We start from the raw sequence: 21,462 nt of genomic DNA on the forward strand, positions 1-21,462 counted from the left end.
AATAGCTGGTCATGACCTGTTAGACACAGAATATAAATACATATATTTGAGTATAGATGCTGTGTCATAGACAAGAAGCAGACTGAACTGTGAGCCGCCACTAGGGGCAGAGTGGCGTGTGGAGTGTGAGTGAGTGAATGACTGGATGAGTGAGTGAGTGAGTGAGTTAGTGACATTGCTAATATACTATATATATATAAATATATATTTGAGGGTAAAAAGGGTCTTTTGATTGTGACATTATAGATGCAAGCATTGTTTTATACAATTTGAAATATTGGTTATAGTATCGTGTAGCTCCGCTCTGCGTCATACTGGAATACTCTTCCATATCAGTATTAGCCCTAAATCAATTTTCACATGCACCTTTACACACCTCATCCGCCTGGCCACACCCCCATCCACTCCTCTACATAAGCAGGGGTGTGGCCATACTAACAGCTCCTTCTTTGTTTTCACCATGGCAAGTGTCTGTATACACCACTTTGAGACTAGTGAAATATTGAAGAGGAGCTGCGTTGACATTGTTTCTTGTTTTTTCTCTCTCTCACCAATTTTAAGAGAAAAAGCTAAGTTATAATGTCTTCTTCGGGGGGTTCGAGGGGAGTGTTCTTCAGGGAGTTCCCTGACTCCTCGCCTGTAATGGTCGGTTGAGTCATGGGATTCCCCCCGCCATAGAGTACGTCACTGGGCACGTTTCTATTGGTTGCCGACTTCCGTGAGTTCTTTACAGGCGCCATGTGTGGATCTCTGTTATTGTCAAGTTGGTGTTGCGGTGCATAGGAACTCAAGAGTTCTGCTACGCTCGGTATATATGTATCTTGAGCCTTTGGTCACGTGGCTCAATGTTACATAAACTTTTCAATTTATTGCTTACGTGGGAAGTCTCTCTGGGGGTTCCCCGTCCCCTCTTTTATGGAGCAGGTTGACGGGGTGTTGTTTAGGGAGTTCCCTGACTCCTCGCCTGTAATGGTCGGTTGAGTCATGGGATTCCCCGCGCCATAGGGTATGTCACTCCCCGTCCCCTCTTTTATGGAGCAGGTTGACGGGATATTGTTTTCCATCAGCCGCGTCGTATGGGACCCATGTCCGTATTTTTTTCTGTGAAAAAAGCGGCTTCTTGTCGTTCTCCCAGGCGGCTTGGAGGAACCCGTTGTCCGCCCGGGCGCAGATCTGCTGTTCTAGTACCCTGAGGGACTTGTGCTTTTTCGGGGGGGAAATGCCGGGTCGGCCCGGGCGTTGCAGGGTTTGACGTTATGGAGATGTTCGTGGTTATGTTACTACGTGTTATCCCTCACTGTTGCTTGGTCCATGTTGTGTTGTACCTTGCGCCGTGCTGAAGGAGCCTGGTCCTTCTCCATTCTTTTTCGCCCCTCTCTTCTCCTGCTTGGCGGGGCTGGGAGGGGGCTGTTGAGGTGGTTCTTGTAGAACTCCTCTGGCATCCCTGTGTACGTCCCGGTCCGCCGGGCCCGGGTTCGAATTTGTCAACTCTCGGGGTAGGCCGGGCTTGGCCCTGTCTGCCTGTGAGTGTGCCCCCGCACCTTTCATGACGTCTGCCAATCATGTCAGCCTTCTCTGCCTCGGCCCCTCTAGAGGGTCGGGTTTTTTTTTGTGGAGGCTGCGACATGGTGCACAGCATACCAGCGTACGCCCCTTCCGCCGGGGTGCTGTTTCAGCAGACCCCTTTGGCGCCTGTCTAGTCCGCAGTGCTCCAGGCTCAGGTCGAGTGGCCTGTTGCCTGGATTGAGGGATCAACTTCTTTGAGGGTTGTCTCCCCGGTGCGCTGCCTGGTCCCGCTGTGGGTGTAGCCTTTTGAGTGCTTCGGGGTGGCGTGCTGTGGGGGGGAAGGGCCTGTTCTTGGATGGGCCCTGTCCGAATACGCTGGCGATGTGGGGTGTGTTGTCACTAGTGACCGCCTGGTGGGGTCTCGATGCTGCGGCGTCGTTGCCCTCTCCAGGCCCTTTTTTCCGGGGGGGTCCAGTCCCTTCCTGGGTCTGGGTCCTCCTTCGCGCTCCGCTGCTACGGCCTTGCCACGGGGTTAGGTTTTTTACTCTTGACCCCGTGATGTTAGGGGTTGTAACGGGGGTTTTGTTAATTTCCGTTCATTCCCTAGTGGCATGTGGGTTGCGCATTTGTGTAGTCGTGGTTCTTCTGTGGAAGGTAAGTCCCACTGTCTGCTCACCCTGTGCGTTTGAGTTGCTAATCTCCTCTTCGCACAATCGGATCCGATACCCTCCCGTCCTCCATTAGGGGGGTCCGGGGGCTCGGGTCCTCCCCGGGTCTGATGGTTGTGGGGGACCTCAGCGGGTACATTTGTTGAGCTCCCACTCTGCTCAGCTCCTGTATTCCAGTATGACGCAGAGCGGAGCTACACGATACTATAACGTACGGTTATGTCTATAACCATAGTTATATGAGTGTAGTGACGCTCTGCGTCGGACTCACTGAGGACCCCGTGGTCTTGCCTTTGTGGTGAAAGACTTGGGAAGGAGCTGTTAGTATGGCCACACCCCTGCTTATGTAGAGGAGCGGATGGGGGTGTGGCCAGGCGGATGAGGTGTGTAAAGGTGCATGTGAAAATGTATTCAGTGCTAATACTGATATGGAAGAGTATTCCAGTATGACGCAGAGCGTCACTACACTCATATAACTATGGTTATAGACATAACCGTACGTTAATCATAGATGAAGTGATGATGATAAAATGATCATCATATGAACATCAATAGTCAAAGTCAATATTATTGAAATGCTGTGTAGTTGAATAAATTGTGACTTTGACCTTACTCTACTTTATGTTGTTCAGCTTGTGGATTAATATACCAAAAAGTAATGTAACTGAAAGTAACCAGATTCTATACTATACTATATCACTGACTGATCACATACTAAAAGTAATCTGTCACATCTTGCGTGCAACATCTGAATAGCATGTAGGCCTACAGTAGGAGGGTGAGGACACATGATCTGAATAGCATGTAGGCCTACAGTAGGAGGGTGAGGACACATGTTCTGAATAGCATGTAGGCCTACAGTAGGAGAGTGAGGACACATGATCTGAATAGCATGTAGGCCTACAGTAGGAGGGTGAGGACACATGTTCTGAATAGCATGTAGGCCTACAGTAGGAGGGTGAGGACACATGATCTGAATAGCATGTAGGCCTACAGTAGGAGGGTGAGGACACATGTTCTGAATAGCATGTAGGCCTACAGTAGGAGGGTGAGGACACATGATCTGAATAGCATGTAGGCCTACAGTAGGAGAGTGAGGACACATGATCTGAATAGCATGTAGGCCTACAGTAGGAGTCTGAGGACACATGATCTGAATAGCATGTAGGCCTACAGTAGGAGGGTGAGGACACGTGATCTGAATAGCATGTATGCCTACAGTAGGAGGGTGAGGACACATGATCTGAATAGCATGTAGGCCTACAGTAGGAGGGTGAGGACACATGATCTGAATAGCATGTAGGCCTACAGTAGGAGGGTGAGGACACATGTTCTGAATAGCATGTAGGCCTACAGTAGGAGGGTGAGGACACATGATCTGAATAGCATGTAGGCCTACAGTAGGAGGGTGAGGACACATGATCTGAATAGCATGTAGGCCTACAGTAGGAGGGTGAGGACACATGATCTGAATAGCATGTAGGCCTACAGTAGGAGGGTGAGGACACATGATCTGAATAGCATGTAGGCCTACAGTAGGAGGGTGAGGACACATGATCTGAATAGCATGTAGGCCTACAGAAGGAGAGTGAGGACACATGATCTGAATAGCATGTAGGCCTACAGAAGGAGAGTGAGGACACATGATCTGAATAGCATGTAGGCCTACAGTAGGAGGGTGAGGACACATGTTCTGAATAGCATGTAGGCCTACAGTAGGAGGGTGAGGACACATGATCTGAATAGCATGTAGGCCTACAGTAGGAGAGTGAGGACACGTGATCTGAATATCATGTAGGCCTACAGTAGGAGAGTGAGGACACATGATCTGAATAGCATGTAGGCCTACAGTAGGAGGGTGAGGACACATGATCTGAATAGCATGTAGGCCTACAGTAGGAGGGTGAGGACACATGATCTGAATAGCATGTAGGCCTACAGTAGGAGGGTGAGGACACATGATCTGAATAGCATGTAGGCCTACAGTAGGAGGGTGGGGACACATGATCTGAATAGCATGTAGGCCTACAGTAGGAGAGTGAGGACACGTGATCTGAATAGCATGTAGGCCTACAGTAGGAGGGTGAGGACACATGATCTGAATAGCATGTAGGCCTACAGTAGGAGAGTGAGGACACATGATCTGAATAGCATGTAGGCCTACAGTAGGAGGGTGAGGACACATGATCTGAATAGCATGTAGGCCTACAGTAGGAGGGTGAGGACACATGATCTGAATAGCATGTAGGCCTACAGTAGGAGAGTGAGGACACATGATCTGAATACGCCTCTTTAACGAACTCTGTGCCAGAGATAACAGATGACAACGGTTTTGTCTGACGTGGCCACAGATCTCTGCATCGTTGTGATTTCACGTCTGAATGAAACATAGATCACAGGTCCTTCATGCGGTGCTCAGGCCATGTGTTCAGCACAGCGTGTTCCCTGTTTCACATGTGAACCGTGACCATGCTGCGCTGTAGTCCGTAAATCATATAAAGATGGTGTTATGGAGGTTCATATACAGTATGGAGGTTCTTCTGACCATCTAAACTGCTGTATTTGTGTATTTCTTGATGAGTTAAACTACAATTTTGGAGCTTCATTAAAGTAAGATAAATAAAACCTTTACTGTTTCCCCCGAGCAGGACCATGTGTTGTTGTCGATAGAGCACGCAATTTAGGAAAAAGGTAAATAAGAGCACAAAATGTATTTAGATTTAAAATATTTTGTATTATTTACATTAAATGTCAGGGTTAGAGCTGTCGCATACTGTATTTTCTTATCACAGACTCTGTTAATTAATCAAATTGAGAAAGAATTTTTTTTTAATCAATATTTAATTTTCTGCAGTGGGGCTACCCTTTTCTTTAGGTTGGGATCGCGGACTGGGCCTTTAACCACATGCAAGGCTATGGTTCTGGTCCTGGATGCGTTCGCGGCCATTACTTCATTGCCTGCTTTTCACGAGAAGCACTGAGATCTTGTTAATGGGCTCTTGGTCGGCTTTAACCCTTTCACTACCAGTATACCAAAGGGTTAACCCTTTCACTGCGACACTACAGAAGGATAACCCTTTTACTGCCACACGACAAAGAGTTAACCCTTTCACTACCACACTAACGGTTAAGCGTCTGTAGTGTGGTAGTGAAAGGTTAACCTTCTGTGTGTGGTAGTGAAAGGGTTAACCAGACATTTGATCATCAAGAACGCCTTAATAAAAAAACACAGGGAGTTTGTCCTGGAAAGCAACAATAAGTGAAATATGACATTACTGTTCATTACTGAGTTCCCATCTTGACAGCTTTGCAGGTTCCCCGTGTAATATCTTAGGCAGCTCCGAAAAACTCCAGAGGAATGTTGAATAAAATGTTTTGAATTTCGACGAGGACTAAAGAAGTCAGAGAGACACAATATTCTTATTCTTTTGTATTTAATATGTAACAAAACCCATAACAGCGTATGGTAAACATTACAAAGCTGGTGGAATGTTCCTCGGTTCCTGTAGACACATGTCGGCGTGTTATCTTCATTCTTCTCTATAATCACAACGTGGAATCCGCCAGGCGTAACGGGAGACACGTGTAACCAATCAGAGGACACAGAAGAGTTGCTGTGACAACACATCAAACGGAGCGTGTTTCCCACCACAGACAGTGAGCGAGAGAAACGTATATCTCAATGTTTCTGACACCTTTAGACACACATCATCTCTCTTGGTGACACACACACTCCCTCTCTCATACACACGCTCTCTCTCTCATACACACACACACACTCTCTCTCTCATACACACACACACACACTCTCTCTCTCATACACACTCCCTCTCTCATACACACACACACGCTCTCTCTCTCATACACACGCTCTCTCTCTCATACACACACACACACTCTCTCTCTCATACACACACACTCTCTCATACACACGCTCTCTCTCTCATACACACACACACACACACACTCTCTCTCTCATACACACACACTCTCTCATACACACGCACGCACACACACACACTCTCTCTCTCATACACACAGTCTCTCTCTCTCATACACACACAGTCTATCTCTCTACACACACTCTCTCTCATACACACACACACACACACGCTCTCTCTCATACACACACACACTCTCTCTCTCATACACACACACACAGTCTCTCTCTCTCTACACACACTCTCTCTCATACACACACACACACACACACGCTCTCTCTCTCATACACACACACACTCTCTCTCTCTACACACACATTCTCTCATACACACACACATACTGAAAAATAAAATGCCTTATGCACATTACACCTTGGAACTGGAAGTGCACACACCCACACACACGCACGCCTATAGTCATTTCTTGCTACTTGGTCCTTAATAAACACTTATTCTCTGCCCACAGTTGTTACCTCTGCGTGCCTAAAGCTGTTGCCAGTTATTGGTCTTTAAGTTTTAAGGCTTTAGACGTCTGCGGTCGGCGCTGAGGCATCAGGATTAAAGCCACGTGAACATGTGTCTCCTTTTGCACGATTAGCACCGGCGCTAAAATTAGCTACTAGTCCCATTCGGAATGGACTGAGGGGAGCAGCCACATGGACCCATTGTCTCCATGCCGTCTCTCTGTCTACATCTGTTTCTAAACGCTTCTTCAACGTCTGTGTGTCCGCGGGACGTTGATCCATGTTGACGGGACAGACAGACCAGAGGGGGTGAGGTCTGACCGCCCGCTACGACCCCGCTACCCTGTCGTTTCTTCTGACCGCACCATTACGCTACGTGAGACAAACCGACGGATCGCAACAAGTCCGTCATCAAGTTTCTCTGTTTTGTGACAGAGGAGTGTGTGGCCGCCGCCCGGAACCACAGCCGCCTCGCTTTAGTTTTGACTGAATACACTCAGCTACACTAACGCTGCTCTGATGCTCAGACCCTGACAGAACTGTCAGAAGCCCCCGTGGGAATAGACAGCAGTGACCGCTGTGGTGCTAATGAAAGATATAATCAAGAAACGGCTACACCACTACCTACCTACACGCTACTATGTCTCTATGCCCTCTGTCCACTCAGTAGTTCAAGAAGATAGAGGATGAGGAAGGGGCATATAATTATGTTTAAACAAGGCTAATATACCACCTGCCACCCAATAGGACATGGGGGGCACATACTCACACTGTGTGTTTTTGAGTGTTTGGGGCCCAAACCAAATGGAAATGCTGACAAATCTTAGCTGTGCATGTCTTATACAACAATCTTTCACAGGATATGATGTCATATGATGGCAGTGACATCTCCTCCATTTACTCTCCTTGTATATAAAAGGGAAGTAGAGGTGTATAGACAAAAGAACACCTGGGCGAAGAACAGTGATGATGGAGCTGAAGGAGATGGGTCTTTCCTGGGACGAAGCGCAGGCCAAAGCACGAGACAGGATTCAGTGGCAGTGTATGATTGCGGCCTTATGCCCCAACCGGGACGGAGAGGATGAGTAAAGTAAGTAAGTAAGAGGTGTATAGTGTATTTGCCATTGGCTACAGCCTCTAGCTGAGTCCCTTGTGCATCATGGGGTAAACCAATAGCAAAGCTACAGAGGGTGTCACCTACGGGAAATAGAACTGGAGTTATAATCATGTAACTATGGTTCAATGAGATGGTGATGAGCCAGACCGCAGGCCTGGAGCACGGAGCCACAGGGAGTGACTCTCAAGTGAGATGAAGCCTTCATTCAATAAAACACCTATTTTTTTGTGCACCAGGTCATTCGTGGGGGCAGACCTAACCTTGGAAAATTCCAAATAAAGTATTATCTTTAGTATTGAATACATAAAGAGGAAAAACGGGATCCCTGGAGTGCTGTTTGAAACTAGAAATTATCTGGCTGTGGTCCTCCTACCCTCCCACCATCTTTAACATACAATGAAGCTCCCTCTAAGAGCAACGTTGGTTCACTTTGTTTCAAAGGGGAATTTGTGGGGGAATTTATGTCAAGATTATAAATAATATTCGAGCATTTTAACTAGTTATTGTAGAGGTCATTAGTGCAAGAGTTATAATATTGATCCAAATCACTTGGACTGTGTGAATGTATGAATCCAAATGTAAATCACCTGTTGTTTACAGATATGAATTTGCATATCAACACTTAAACATAGTACAGATCGTTAGTAACAAAGGTGCGCATACCAAGATTTGGATTATTTGAAGTGAGGACTGTGTAGACTCCTACCACACATACAGTTTTGTGCAATAGGCATGCATTTCAGCGGTTGAGGCTCTCATCTGAGACACTCCGGTGACCGCTAAATGATGTGCTTGTTCCACAAAATTGCGCATGTGGTTCTCCCTTAGTTAGCCTCAGTAAACCTTAGTAGCATCTTGAAAAACTTCACATAATGTGTGAATCACAATAAACAAGAAGTGAAATGATTGGAGAATACATTATATATAAATATGTTTCAATACAAAGACAATAATAATAATAACAACAACGTTACTCTACCGATAATAATGGTATTCAATGGCCCTCTGAATATCTACAGGGACGTCATAGTCCCACCTTTACAAACAAACAAACAAACACAGAAAGACACACACACAAATAAACACACATACACACACATATGCACAATCACTGCAAACAGTATAGTCAATGATTGGTCAGCCTCTACGACCTTGGAGAAGTACAAAGTCACAGTCACTAGTCCGGGGTTCCAAGTCGACAGTGTCTCTCTGACTTAATAGCATCCTTTCTAGTGAACCTCATTTAAACAGGATCAGCCTCTGAGTTTAAGTGCTTCTTTCTCCCCAGATGTCACAGTAGAAAATACAACCAGTCAGAGTCTGGAGGTGTTTTCTTTATGAATAACAACAGACGATGTGACTCAGACCAGGTTTGTGACGTGAATGTTGGACAGCATTTGATTTCTTTTTCTTTTGGCTTCCTGAACTCTTTTCAATGGGGATAGTGACTGAGATGTGAAGTCCTATTGGGCGACTGAGGCTTTAGATCATTCTGGGCCCAGATTATGAGTTGTGGGACTGAAATATACTATAACCCAAAAAAATTTAATAATCAGTGTCACGCTATAGTCTTTTATGTTTCTAGACAGTGTTCTGGAGTTGTGTTTATGGTCTCTGGTCAGTTTCAGATCTGAGGTGAGTTGTCCAGAGCTACGGCCGAGTACTCGGTCTCTGACATGCGGGAGGTTTCGATGACGCGTGCCAGACCGGTCCTGGTGGAGTACTTGAAGATGAAGGCCTTCATCAGGTCGTAGCGGTAGTTCCTGTTGATGAAGTTGTACAAGATGGGGTTGAAGCAGCAGTGCAGTAGGGACAGACACTGGGTGAGGTGCAGGGCCACGTAGAGCACGTTCTCCAGCCAGCAGGTCAGAGGCACCAGCCCCAGCTGTGTCAGGGCGTCTGCCAGGAGGACGGCGTGGTACGGCCCCCAGCAGTCTAGAAACACCACGATGTACGCCAGGATCACCCTGCGGCTGAGCCGCCGCTCCTGCTCCACCGCCGAGGAGGAGGAGGAGCAGGAGGACGACGTGGAGGAGGAGAGGGCTCTGGCCAGCAGGGCGTAGAACACAGCGATGACAGGGAAGGGGAGGAGGAACCCGAGCAGGATGAAGCTCAGCTGGATGCCCACCATCCACTCCCGAGGGTTGTCCTCCGGGTACACCGGCCTGCACATCACCGTGTCCCTGTGTGATGACCTCACCACGTGCACGAAGTAGGTGTCCGGCAACGAGGCCACCAGCGCCAGGAGCCACACCCCAACACACACGCTGCGGCGAACCAGCTTCCTCCGCCGCCGCCCCCCCTCGCCCTCTCCGTGCCGCGTCACGCTCAGGTAGCGGTCGATGCTCATGCAGGCCAGGAAGAAGATGCTGCTGAAGAGGTTGACGGAGAACACCAGGTGGGTGAGTTTACACACCACCTCGCCGAAGGGCCAGTGGCCGCGCAGTAGCAGCGAGCTCACCCACACGGGCAGGGTGATGCACACGCACAGATCCGCCACCGCCAGGTGGGCGATGTAGGTGTGCGTCTCGTGGCGGGGGGGCGCCGAGGAGTCTCTTTGAGCCCGGTGGTTGACCCAGAGGACCAGGCCATTGGCGGCCAAGCCCACGACGAAGATGAAGGTTAACAGGACACACATGGAGTAGAGGAGGACGCTGCGGTTGAACGCTGTGGCGCACACCGTGGCGTCCACACTGGAGATGTTGCCGAAAGGGTCTGTGAAGTTTAACTCCCCCAGCGATTCCCATAGTTCCTCCAGCTCACTGCTTAGACTCATCTCTCAGCCTGGGAGGAGAGCAACACAGACACACACCACCCTGGGACCTGTGGAGACAAGACATCAGCTCATCAGTCCTTTCATATTTCATCAAAATATTAAAACATTTGTCTTGAAACCTGGGCTTTAAAGGGGAGATGAAGCAGTGAACAATGTGATCCTAGTTTGTTTGTTGTGTACCTTGTGTAAGACAGGGTCCTATAATAAAATGTGAAATCCTGCTTATTTGTCTGAAAAATCAAATATAATTTCCCTGTTTTCGCCATGGGCGCCGCCATTTTGTTGCTGACGTCACGGTGTTGGTTTGGTGTATACACTGCTGGTTAGCTGCCTATAGTGAATGGGTCAGTCAGTAAATAAAATGTTGCCTACAAAACAACGGGACCGCGTGGTTCTTTTTGTATTGCTCCTGGCTGTTCAAACAAATTTTACCGTGTGAAAGAGAGGAAAGTTGGTTAATTTCCACAAACTACCAGTGAAAAAAACAGTGTTGTTGGCACGTTGGCTCAGGCTGGCTGCACTGTTAGGCGAAGGCCATGTAGGCCGAAACATGTCGGTTTTTTAAAAAGAGTTTTGTGCTTGAGTTTACATGGTCCTTCTTTCAAATGATGGAACATCTTACATATAGCAGCTTTAAAAGACAAAGTAGTGGAATTTCTGAGGCGTGATCAGAGCAGCATCTCATGAGACCCAGACAGGCCGTGGATGACACTAACTAATGAAACACAATGGGATTTGTGGCGTACCACCAGATCCTAAAGGATCCCAACGTGGTTAAGTCTTTAAAAACACTGCCTTTATGAGTTCACGGAGGCCCTCATGCAATAACTGAGAAGAGTTTGGGAGTGCTCTGAGAGGTTGGGAGTGCTCTGAGAGGTTGGGAGAGCTCTGAGAGTTTGGGAGAGCGGTAGCAGAGTGCTTTATGTTTGATGTGATGTCAAGGGTCAACTGCAGAGATGTTTACGTTAACCCTGGACGCACAGAGAGCAGATTAGACAGGAGGAAATGGGACCTAGAAACCCAAACACAACGAATTTCCGGAAACAGTTCCAGGCGGTCCAAGGTCCAGCACCGGTCCAGGGACGGACGGGAGAAACCTGAAGCCACTTTAAAGGAATGTTTTCTCTTTTTCGTGCCTGTTATAGACGTCGTCCCACGCTTCCCGCTTTTGCTCTCAGAACGAGCAGGGAGAGGGCGAGAGTGGAGCTGTCCCTGAGGATCAAAGACAAGCAGCCCTCCCATAACCTCACAGACGTCATGTTAGAACATCTGAAATGAATAACACAAACACACACATTCGCAGAATGCAGGGTTCACACACACACACACACACAAACACACACACACACACACACTCAGATACACAGAGACTATGGCAGGGAAAGACCAACTGTTCCCAGTTACTTTACAAGATCAGTGAGGCACTGGCAGACTTAAGCAGTTCATAACACTAGTAGACCAGAGGCCCAGGGCCTCAGAACAGAGAACACAGAACAGAGTTTCCTCTGCATATTATAAACTCTCCGGTGGCCAAGAGTAATTGAGTGGGTTATTTTTGTTTGCCAGCTAAAGGGAAATCTGAACCCCAAGTCAGACAAGATATTTCAGGTATTTTCTTTGTGTGGCTAAGTGAGTTTTCTTTTTTTTAGGGCTTCAGGATGGTTTAGCCATAGCCACAGAACACGAATTCCAAGTCAAGGGGGCCACAGTCCAGCCTGTACAAGCCCTGAGAGTAGAGCTGCCGCGGTATCGGTATTACCGCGGTATCGCTGTTACATCATGCCCACCGCAGCGTTGGGCTGAATACCGGCATCACCGCTGTTTTTTATTATATTATTATTATTATTACGCTCTCGTTGGTCTTGCGGCTCTGCAGATATACCCTACTTCTCTGTCGAGATTCCAAGCGACCCTATTGGGTACCAGAAAAGTCACATGAAACACTGCAGACCACTGATTGGTCAGAAGAGATACGCGTCACATGCTGAAGCATCTTGCAGTGCTTTTACTTCCTGAATCTCAGCCATGAGCCATTGATCAGAGCTCAGTCACAACACGGCTAATAGTACGTTAGCTCCCACCGGAGACCGGAGTGGATTACGGTTTACCGACGCCGTCGCTCCTCAGGGAACGAGGCATAATTATTTTACTGCAACAAAATGTTATAATAAAAGCCCTTCGTTCTATACACTTGTCTGATTGAAAACTTTATTAACAGACCGCAGAATGGGTACAACTCGGCACGCTCTGAGCAAAGAAAGGAACTTAGATATTAATTGAGTAACGCTTGCCTTGCTATGGTCTGGTAAATACGAACGTGTAACTATACTAACGTTAATGCCACAAATCGAATGCCTTTGTAATCATAAGTAGTAACGTTATAATAAGAAGAAGAAGAAAGGGTCGGGGGGGTAACCGGCGGGCGCGCCGCTACCAATATTGTCACAAGGAAAGATGAAATTACCTACCTGGGTTCCATCCTAGAGGCTAATCTTTCCTGTGACAAAATGGCATCCAATGTAATAAAAAAAGTCAATCAACGAACTCGATTCTTGTACCGGATCTCCTCCCTGGTAAACAAGAATACCCTGAAGACTCTGGCAGGAGCACTCATTCAAGGGTACTACGACTATGCTTGCACCTCATGGTACCAAAGCACCTCAAAGGCACTAAAAACCAAATTACAAACATCTCAAAACAAACTAGTCAGACTACTGCTTGACCTGACTCCCAGAACCCACCTCACCCCTGCACACTTTGCCAACCTAGGATGGCTTAGAGTAGACAACAGACAGTGTTGGGAAAGTTCACTTTCTACATGAACTAGTTCAGTTCACAGTTCAAATTTTTTTAAATGAACTAGTTCAGTTCATAGTTCATAATTCAAAATGTTGAACTAAAGTTCATGGTTTCAAAAATGAACTAATTTAGTTCTTTTTAGTTCTTTTTTGAATATTTTTTTTTATTATAGATGTTTCACGTACAGTTACTTACATTACAAAAACACACATTGGGACAAGGGGGGGGGGGGTCCTCCAGTTCATCTATATGCCATCATCCACACCATAAGCAAGCAAAAACAAAAAAAGAAAAACAAGCAAAAAGGAAAGCAGACCAAGACAGGCACTGTACATTATTGCACTTGCCTCGAGCCCATTCACATGTAAACATACATATATTTATTTTTTCTATCCTAGGTCTGTCCATACAATGGGGCATTGGGCCTTTAGAAGGATCCGATACATTTCAGCAGGAAAATAGTCTAATAGTGGGGCCCACACACCTCCTGAAAGGAAGCGTTGTTGCCTCTATGCACAGTGTCTTTCATGGGGTAGCAGCATACCGAAGATCTCTCTATACCACATTTGTAAAAATTGAGGCTTATCCTTAATCCAGTTTATCAGAATGCATTTCCGGGCTGAAAGTAGAAGTTTATCAAATAGTTTGAATTGTAAACTCTTTTAAATGCATACGACGACGTCTAGAGTCTGACTCTGACTGAGCGAGTGCTGCTGCAGCGCCTCTCGGCTTCTGCGCGCAGATTCTGCTGTAAGCACTGTTCCACTGCTTGTTGTGAGGAGGAGTCTGATCACGTAGCCAATAGCAGGGGGTGACAGGCACGTTGCCAGATCGGGTGGTTTTTACGCATCATTTTTGTCCAGTTTACAGTGTGTTTTAACTGAGTTTTCGGCTGAAATGCATATGAAATATGGCACATCTTTGAACGCCGTTATAATAACAGAGTGCCGAGAATGAACGCACTTTTGAACTCCGTTACACAGGGCTGAGAATGAACTCGTTCTCAATTACGTTCATTTAGCGGATATACAGTACGTTCAGTTCAAGTTCGCCCAAAATACGAACGCGTTCATGAACGATCGTTCATTGAACGCGTTCAGGTACATCACTGACAACAGAGTACAGCAACTTGCAATGGGCCTGGTCTACAAGATACACTACACAACCAAGGTATCCATGTACATGTCAAAATACTTCCCAAAGGTCAGTGAATACCACGATCACAACACCAGAGGGAGCTCCACAAATCATGTAAAACCCAGATTCGGCTCAAACAAGGGACTAAACACGTTTCGCAATTATGCCACAACAATGTGGAACGCCCTACCCAAAGCTGTAAAGGAATGTAAATCACTACCCACCTTCAAAAACACTCTCAAAGAACACCTACGGGAGACTGCAATTCAAAACTGGCCCCTACAAATGTCCTAACCCAGTTGTACAATAAAGACCAAGCATGGCTTTGTCAGTATTCCAATGTACAGCCCCACCCAACCCCACCCCACCTACCCAACCTCCTCCAATGTACAGTTTCCATGTCAAATGTATGTCAGTATTCCAATGTACAGTGTCCCCCCCCCCCTACCCAACCCCCCCCCCCCCCCCCCCCCCCCCCCCCACCTCCAATGTACAGCCCCACCCCACCTACCCAACCTCCCCCAATGCACAGTTTCTATGTCAAATGTATATACTCTTCTTCTGGATTTTTTTAGTATCACAAACAGTACTGTATTTGAAAATCTGGTATGTCATAAATGTATAGATGTAGCAGTACTGTCTATCTGTATGTCATGTGTGTCATATGATGAATTGAAAATGGGGGACCCTGATGGAAACAAGACGAAAGTCTTTCTCAGGTCTGCATCCCCTTAGCAATTGTATGTATTGAGCTGTACTGTACTGTACCCATTCTGCAATCTGTTAATAAACTTTTCAATCAATCAATCAAAACCACCCCTGCTCGCGACACCGAGGGGAGACTTCGAATCCGTGTTTCACTTTCAATAACTAATGCGTGCTTGCCGAATCCCAAACAATATTCATGCTGCAAAGTCATCCTCTAAAGATAGACATTTAGACTAGAGGCAGGCTATATGCTATAAAGAGTAGACTACAAAAAAAATGCGTTTGTGTGTGTGTGTGTGTGTGCGGTAATAACCGCGGCGGTAGGAAATATTTTGCAAATGTGTGCGGTAAGGAAAACATCAATACCGCGGCAGCTCTACCTGAGAGAAAGCAACCCACTCTGCACCTAGAAGCAGGTTGCAGCCTGACTTTGCATTTGTTTGTTTGTGGTCAAACTTGAACCACGGGATCCAGTATGAAGAACAGTGTGGTGGTGAGAGACATTGTGCCGAGAGGAGACTGTCCGTCCATGAACGCACACTTTAAAAGGGGCACTTCACCAAAAGACAACGCCGACTTGTGTTGCATATAATCTCACACACATTCAAAAACTCTAAACAGTTTTGCACACATTCGTTTAGTTTTACGTTTATTGAGAATAAATGAGTTTGAATATGGCCACCAGTGATGTCATCAGGGACATTGAATCCTTGTGTTATTTTAATTGCAGCTCAATGAAATGATAAGGTAGCAGTCCCTATAAGACAAGGTGTTGTGTTAATTACAGCTCAATGAAATGATAAGGTAGCAGTCCCTATAAGACAAGGTGTTGTGTTAATTCCAGCTCAATTAAATTATACGGTAGCAGTCCCTATAAGACAATGTATTGCAATTTTTTCATCTACATCATTTCATGGTGCTGTAATTACATTCATAGTGCTGTAATTACATTCATGGTGCTCCTTTAATCTAGCAATCTATTCATCGCCATGCATAGCCTACCCCAGTGGTGCCAACGTTACCGCGTAGGCCTGTTTGTGTATGTCTTATTTGACCTTTGACCTCTCACACTTCTCTGTGACATCTCTATTACCTCCTCTGATTGTGTGTGAGGGGCCAGGGGTGAAAGGTGAGGGGTCAAACCCAGTACATGAGCGACTTAACCCCTCCGGACTGACACGTAAGCCCCCCGCAGAGTGAACTGCGTGGAGACATCAGTGACGAGGTGTAACGAGGCCGTCTGCCCGGCGGATAAAGCTCAGGTCACCAACCACTGGGAGACGCAGCAGGTTAGAGTGCAGTGAAAGATGACCGCTGTAGACAGCTGTCTGCTGGGAGAGGAGGAATCTGGGTTTTGTGTGCGTGTGTGTGTGTGTGTGTGTGTGTGTGTGTGTGTGTGTGTGTGTGTGCGTGTGCGTGTGCGTGTGTGTGTGTGTGTGTGTGTGTGTGTGTGTGTGTGTGGCGTCCAGAAAAGTAGGATGTGATTCTGCAGAGGTTTACTAGAGTAAAGGGCATTTACTGTTCCATGAGAGCCTCGCAACTCACTTTTTTCTTCTTTTTTTTTTATTGAAACTTTTTAAACAGTTTATTATGGATAGTAAATGTCAGGAAGCAGCCATGAAACCCAAGGAAAGTCTATGGTATGACTTCAAACACAGCTGGTGTGAACCCCAGAAAGAGTACTTATTGCATGGTGATCCCAATAAATACAAATATTGCTACAATCTCAACTGAATAAATACAGATACTGCTACAATATTAACTGAATAAATACAGATACTGCTACAATCTTAAAATAAGGGAGGTCTTTGACCATGACCTCCCTAATAGTGTGATTTTTTAATGATAATAGAGACAGGCCATTGCTTTAATACCCTCATAGAGGAAATACCCAGAGGAGCCAAGAAACCTCACCATTAATCCCACACAACAATAAACTGGACTGGTCGGACAACACAGAGGCCCTCTACAGGAAGGGACAGAGCAGGCTGTTCTTCCTGAGGAGACTCAGGTCCTTCAATGTGTGCAACAGACTGCTGCAGTCTTTTTACCAGTCTGTTGTGGCCAGCGTCCTCTTCTATGCTGTGGCATGCTGGGGAGGCTACATCAACTCAAGGGACACCAACAAGCTCAACAAGCTGGTGAGGAAGGCTAGCTCCGTGGTGGGAGTCGAGCTACCTAGACTTGAGGTGATGGCAGAGAGGGGGATGATAAGGAAGCTGGCTGCCATCATGGAGAACCCCTACCACCCCCTCTACGACGAGCTAGTCAAGATGAGAAGCTCGTTCAGCCACAGACTCATTCCCCCACGACACTCAACTAACCGCCTCGGACAGTCCTTCATACCAGCGGCCATCAGGCTCCACAACAGAGGGCAGCGACTAGCAGCCTCCAGGCTCCACAACAGAGGGCAGCGACTAGCAGCCTCCAGGCTCCACAACAGAGGGCAGCGACTAGCGGCCTCCAGGCTCCACAACAGGGGGCAGCGACTAGCAGCCTCCAGGCTCCACAACAGAGGGCAGCGACTAGCAGCCTCCAGGCTCCACAACAGAGGGCAGCGACTAGCGGCCTCCAGGCTCCACAACAGTGGGCAGCGACTAGCGGCCTCCAGGCTCCACAACAGAGGGCAGCGACTAGCAGCCTCCAGGCTCCACAACAGGGGGCAGCGACTAGCAGCCTCCAGGCTCCACAACAGAGGGCAGCGACTAGCAGCCTCCAGGCTCCACAACAGAGGGCAGCGACTAGCAGCCTCCAGGCTCCACAACAGGGGGCAGCGACTAGCAGCCTCCAGGCTCCACAACAGGGGGCAGCGACTAGCGGCCTCCAGGCTCCACAACAGGGGGCAGCGACTAGCGGCCTCCAGGCTCCACAACAGAGGGCAGCGACTAGCAGCCTCCAGGCTCCACAACAGGGGGCAGCGACTAGCGGCCTCCAGGCTCCACAACAGAGGGCAGCGACTAGCAGCCTCCAGGCTCCACAACAGGGGGCAGCGACTAGCAGCCTCCAGGCTCCACAACAGAGGGCAGCGACTAGCAGCCTCCAGGCTCCACAACAGGGGGCAGCGACTAGCAGCCTCCAGGCTCCACAACAGTGGGCAGCGACTAGCGGCCTCCAGGCTCCACAACAGAGGGCAGCGACTAGCGGCCTCCAGGCTCCACAACAGAGGGCAGCGACTAGCAGCCTCCAGGCTCCACAACAGGGGGCAGCGACTAGCAGCCTCCAGGCTCCACAACAGGGGGCAGCGACTAGCGGCCTCCAGGCTCCACAACAGTGGGCAGCGACTAGCGGCCTCCAGGCTCCACAACAGTGGGCAGCGACTAGCAGCCTCCAGGCTCCACAACAGAGGGCAGCGACTAGCAGCCTCCAGGCTCCACAACAGGGGGCAGCGACTAGCGGCCTCCAGGCTCCACAACAGGGGGCAGCGACAGCGACTGCTACCAGACATTGACCTGGGACTTATAGGAACCCAAGGAGGACAACCTACACTACCTTAGGCTTACTGCACCTTATGTGGATACTGTGATACTGTGAATAATGTATATTTCAGTGGATACCGTGATACTGTGAATAATGTATACTCAGTAGATAGTAAATTATAACACTACCTTATGCATACTGCACCTTATGTGACACTGTGAATAATGTGAATATTTCTTCAGCTAGTCAGATAGTAAATTATATTGACCATATTGACCAAATTGTTTACACTGCCTGTGTTGCTTTTACTACCTGTACACTGTGTTGTTGTTTTACTACCTGTACCCCCCCCCCCCACCCCCCCCCCCCCCCCTCCCCCATGCTGCTATGATGCCTGAATTTCCCCAAGTGGATCAATAAAGGAATATCTTATCTCTTATCTTACACTGTCACACCAGCAGGAGCAGACAACACAAACCTGTGTGTGTGTGCGTGTGTGTGTGTGTGTGTGTGTGTGGGGGGGGGGGGGGGGTGTCTGTGTGAGCGTGCGTGCGCGCGCGCATCTGTCTGTGACGATCAGACAGATCTGATCAGTCTCTCATCTCTATCTCTCTCTCTCTCTCTCTCTCTCTCTCTCTCTCTCGTCATAGGCTCTTAGCACAAAGCATTTGTTGAAACGCATGTCAAAAGCCTATTGTTTTCCAATACATAAAAGATAATGAGCCGCTGGAGCTTATTGTCATGTTAATATGACAGCAGGTGCGGACAGAAGCTCTATCTGCGACTGCAAGACGTGTCTCCTGAGTCCTGCCTGTTTAGGCTTCGGTCGTGTCGTGCAAATTAAACTTCATGAATCACACACCAGTCTAAATGGTTCCTGCAGATTATAGTTGGTTGGTGCTGTGAAGAAGGTCTATCCTTTCTTTTCTTCGTTCTCTGTCGTTATTGTCAGTTGGAGGCGCAACGCGCCGAAACAAACCAGAGTTCTGAGCTGCGCTTTCGTTCATTAAGGTCTACTGTATATCCTGGCTGCGAACGGTAGGTTCGGTAAAACTGCACACAATTAGCCAATAAGTAATGATAATCACGGGCACTAAGTAACTGGGCTCTCTAGATGACAGTCATGCACGCAGTGCGATACGTCGTGGAGTTATCTTTGCATTTTATCATTGCATTTTAAAAAGCTTGCATTTGTACTTCACTTTGTATTTTAGATTGTACTTTAGTTTGTATATTTCGTATAGTGTTGGGTCTTTATTCTTTTTACTTTTTACTGTATGAAGCACAATCTCAGTCAGGGGGGGCTCATACAGAACCAAGCATTTCACTGTAATGTACATTTACCTTATATGTGACAAACAAAACAAAATTTGAAAACTTGAAACTACAGTTGACCTCTTCTATTGAGGATGATACACTCATTTAATGACTTACTTGTTTTTCAGGGTAGTCCTTGACTTCCTCGTCTTTTTCGCGTTGATTCTTTAAAATAAATCTATAATCAAAGCAGCTTCTGGGTTTCACTTTATAGTTGGGATGAGTTTTCCACGGTGTCTGTGGAATAAATCACGCTCCAGTGAATCTGCGTCTCTCTCTGCCTCTTGTCCCCACACTGGACTGACTGACTCGTCCCTCCCACTACACTTGCTGATAAACTTCAGTGTTACGCCTCCAAGACATCAACATCATGCCGTGGAGTTTCGGCCGATCATATTAAAGAGTGCGACAATTTGTCCGCTACTGTCTCGGGATCAGTGGTGCGTTATTAAAATCATCTGAGGTTGCACGCACCACATGCATGCGCGCTCCCGCGAATGCGCATTTAATGTCCCCTCGCTTGAGCGCAGACTGGAGATCTGTGGTATGTTTAACCAATGGGGGAGCAGCTGAGAGGAGGATCTCAGTTGATTTAACACCAAGCGTCATCATATTATCCAGTACCTTTGCCCCCAGTATGCGAGTAAAATGTAAAACTATACCTGAAAGAAAGATTTGTCTATGTATTTGATTTGTTGTCTGTGTCCCAAACATCTCCACTTTACATGATATATTTATTTACCATGTGTACTTTATATGATGTGATATTTATCATGTTTACTTTATATGATGTGATATTTATTGTGTGTACTTTATATGATGTGATATTTATTGTCTGTTCTTATTGCGGCTTTGTTGTTTTACATGTTGTTTTGTATTGTTTTTTAATCTTGTGATTTATATCATAACATGTGCTGCTGCTTTCCCAGGTCACATTGTGAAAGAGATCCTTGATCTTAGTGGGCTAAATACCTGGTTAAATAAAGGTTAAAGTGGAGATGAAGCAGTGAACAATGTGATCCTAGTTTGTTTGTTGTGTACCTTGTGTAAGACAGGGTTCTATAATCAAATGTGAAATCTATCTTATATGTCTGAAAAATCAAATATAATATCCCTGTTTTCAACATGGGCGCCGCCATTTTGTTGCTGACATCATGGCTGACGTCATGGGGCTGGTTTGGTGTATACACTGCTGGTTAGCTGCCTATAGTGAATGGGTCAGTCAGTAAATAAAATGTTGCCTACAAAACAACGGGACCGCGGTGGTTCTGTTTGTATTGCTCCTGGCTGTTCAAACTAATTTTACCATGTGAGAGAGAGGAAAGTTGGTTAATTTCCACAAACTACCAGTGAAAAAAACAGTGTTGTTGGCACGTTGGCTCAGGTTGTATGTATTGAGCCGTACTGTATTGTACCCATTCTGCAATCTGTTAAATAAAGTTTTCATTCATTCATTCATTCAGTCTGCTGGCTACCTAGATCCACTTCAACCAGCATCGCGGAGCATTCAGCCTGCTGGCTACCTAGATCCACTTCAACCAGCGTCGCGGAGCATTCAGCCTGCTGGCTACCTAGATCCACTTCAACCAGCCGAGCGTCGGGAGCTCCAGCA

General features: G+C 47.1%; 1 protein-coding gene across 1 annotated transcript; it reads right to left on the bottom strand.

Annotated features, from left to right (window-relative positions):
* Positions 1-8,605: 8,605 nt before the first annotated feature.
* Positions 8,606-20,085, bottom strand: LOC311224934 (atypical chemokine receptor 3-like). Its single transcript, XM_084310095.1, has 2 exons — positions 19,968-20,085; positions 8,606-10,519 (listed from the first exon to the last, which is right to left on the bottom strand). Exon 2 carries the CDS (start codon positions 10,470-10,472, stop codon positions 9,321-9,323), a length of 1,152 nt encoding a protein of 383 aa, XP_084166221.1. The 5' UTR covers positions 10,473-10,519; positions 19,968-20,085; the 3' UTR covers positions 8,606-9,320.
* Positions 20,086-21,462: the final 1,377 nt, after the last annotated feature.

The sequence above is a fragment of the Notolepis coatsorum genome (assembly GCF_963971535.1).
Source record: "Notolepis coatsorum genome assembly, chromosome: 3".
Lineage (NCBI taxonomy): Eukaryota > Metazoa > Chordata > Actinopteri > Aulopiformes > Paralepididae > Notolepis > Notolepis coatsorum.

Coding starts and splice junctions, on each gene's coding strand:
- LOC311224934 (XM_084310095.1), bottom strand. CDS start 10,472: ATGAGTCTAAGCAGTGAGCTGGAGGAACTATGGGAATCGCTGGGGGAG.